The 2341-nt window shown below is 33.7% G+C and overlaps 1 protein-coding gene across 2 annotated transcripts in view; it reads left to right on the top strand.

Annotated features, from left to right (window-relative positions):
- Positions 1–1370, top strand: part of LOC107616742 — a 4246-nt gene extending 2876 nt beyond the window's left edge. The window contains exons 3-4 of one of the 2 annotated variants that reach the window (XM_016318676.2): positions 361–936; positions 1026–1370. In XM_016318676.2, the coding sequence (XP_016174162.1) occupies positions 361–928 (568 nt within the window). In that variant the 3' untranslated portion in view covers positions 929–936; positions 1026–1370. Of the gene's footprint in view, positions 1–360 lie in introns of both variants that reach the window. The other variant, XM_016318675.2, reaches the window with a different exon arrangement.

Genomic DNA, 2341 nt, shown 5'->3' on the forward strand with positions numbered 1-2341 from the left:
TTAGTTATTGCAGTGCAGAGTAACTTATAATTGCTTAGTAGTTGTCTTTCTACCCAAACCAGACATACTTTTATCTTTCTCCATAGAAACTGTTGAAAATGAATATATATAGGATCAAGGAAAAATAGAAAGATCAAACTGTATAAAGTATATCGCTGATAGATATGGGATTCATAACACTAGGTTTCATACTTTTATTTTATTATACTGATGGAAACGTCAAAATACCAGCATCATTGTTACCAAATCTAGGTTCACTAACAGGAAAACTAATTACCATAAGAACAAGAAAAATGGAACTAAGTAGATGAGTGCATAACAAACAAACCAGGTAGACTAATGATAGACTCAAAATTGCAGGTATTCTCACACTCTTGAAGACGTGGTCCACAAAATCTACAACAAAATGGACCTGCTGCTGTTTGCAGATGTGGAGGAAGCCCCTAATAATTTTCTTAACAGTGAGGACAGCGATAAACCCTTGAACCAAATAGTATACAGAGATGAAATGGGTGAAAATGATATCAGTAATGGACCCATTTCATCAGAAAACGAGCCCTTTCAGTTGCAGAATAATGACACTGGAAAACTCCAAAGGGCTATTCAAGAAGATCATGGCCGAAAACTAATTGAAGCTAAGGAAAGGAGAGATAGGGCACGTAGGTTCTCATCTTTCACAAGTTGGATACCTGATTTGCAGAGAGTTTGGGCGCCAAAACACAAGGCTATGAAACCAAAGACAGACCCCTTTAGAAAGGTGCCAAATGAGAAGCGGAAAAGGGCAAGCTATGACAGAGTATGTGAGACACCATTGACAGGAAACAAGCGTTCAATTCAACGGGAAGGGGATTCAGGTTATGACAATTACATAGCTGATGGGGATCAAGCATCTGGCTCAGTTTCCAGGAAATTGTTTCAGGGTGACTGATCTTTGATGTAAGTAACCTTACCTGGCTTCTACAGATAATTTGTATATGCAAGCTGCTAAACTTACAAAACAGAATAACCCAAGATGTGTACTTTAGTTTTTCAGCCACAAATGGTGGATGCTAGTGTCTTGGACTCTGGAGCTGTATATTTGCTTTTCCGGTATCACAATATTAGTGTACTAGCATGATTAGTTGATTCACTTTCATAAGTCATTAGGATTTGTAACTGGAAAAATTTAATTTGTTCAAATTTGATGTATTTGACATATGTATATTAATGAATAATCATTGCAAAAAGTAATGTGATTGCTTTTTAGTGCATTGCTTCTGGCTTTCTGCTACATGCATGACAACTTGTTTCTGGTATTAACTTGTTGGAAAATGGATAGAAAAGAATGGGACGCTATTTTACGTTTCGAAAATGTTTGTGTAACTATTGAAAGTTTCCTTTGCATTAGATAACTTTCAATTGATAATTTATATAGATAATTCGTAACTTTATTCCATGCTAAACAATTTGTTGGCAAATCATGCATGATAACTTGTTGGATACCCATGGTTGATTTATCATTTATATATCTAAGTATCTCTGCAATGTATATGCGACTCTATTTTCTGACATTGCTTTATGCATTATTGTAACCTGTTAACTGGCGTCTAAAGTCTAATATAGCTCAAATAATAGATAAAAGTTGTAGTTGAGTTACACGGGTTGCACGAGTTAAATCTAAATTAAAAGTGTTACGTTGATTATTATATTCTGTTTTTGAATAGCTATTTCCTTGTAATTGTCTGTTTTTTTCTTTTTGGAAGGCTGTTTCTATTTCTATATCTTATTACTACAATAATACCTGCCTAGATGCCGTATGTAAATGTTTATAAATTAATTCCAGCAAACTCACGCCAGTTTCAATTATTTAGTAATGGACGGTGTATTTTAATTTTTAACTTGAGATGTAGCAGTTAGCATCATATACATCCTGAAAGTTAAAAGACAAATAACAAAAGCATATTCCTCTTTATTACGTCGAATAAACTTTGAAATGCCTCGAAAGGATGTTACACTGGTGTTGAATACTTGAATACGCAAGCATTCAACATGATAAGATTGGTAGATTAAGGTTTTTTCTGGGGGGGTTGTACTGACAATTTTTAATATCAAACACATCTTTTGCATGCTTAATTTGATTTCTGAATAATCAAGTGTACTAATCCTATGCTACGTGATCTATAGTTTCTCATCAATAATTGATCATATTTTAAAGGGGTAAGTATGGTTTTGGTCCCAAAAGTTTAGCGCCAAAATCGAAACCGTCCCTCATCTAATTTTTGATTTAAAATCGTCCTTAACGTTTTTTTTCGTATTAAAATCATCTTTTTTAATAAAATTTTTTGTTTTATTCCTAAACTAA

Source organism: Arachis ipaensis, chromosome B09 (genome assembly GCF_000816755.2).
Source record: "Arachis ipaensis cultivar K30076 chromosome B09, Araip1.1, whole genome shotgun sequence".
NCBI classification, from domain to species: domain Eukaryota; kingdom Viridiplantae; phylum Streptophyta; class Magnoliopsida; order Fabales; family Fabaceae; genus Arachis; species Arachis ipaensis.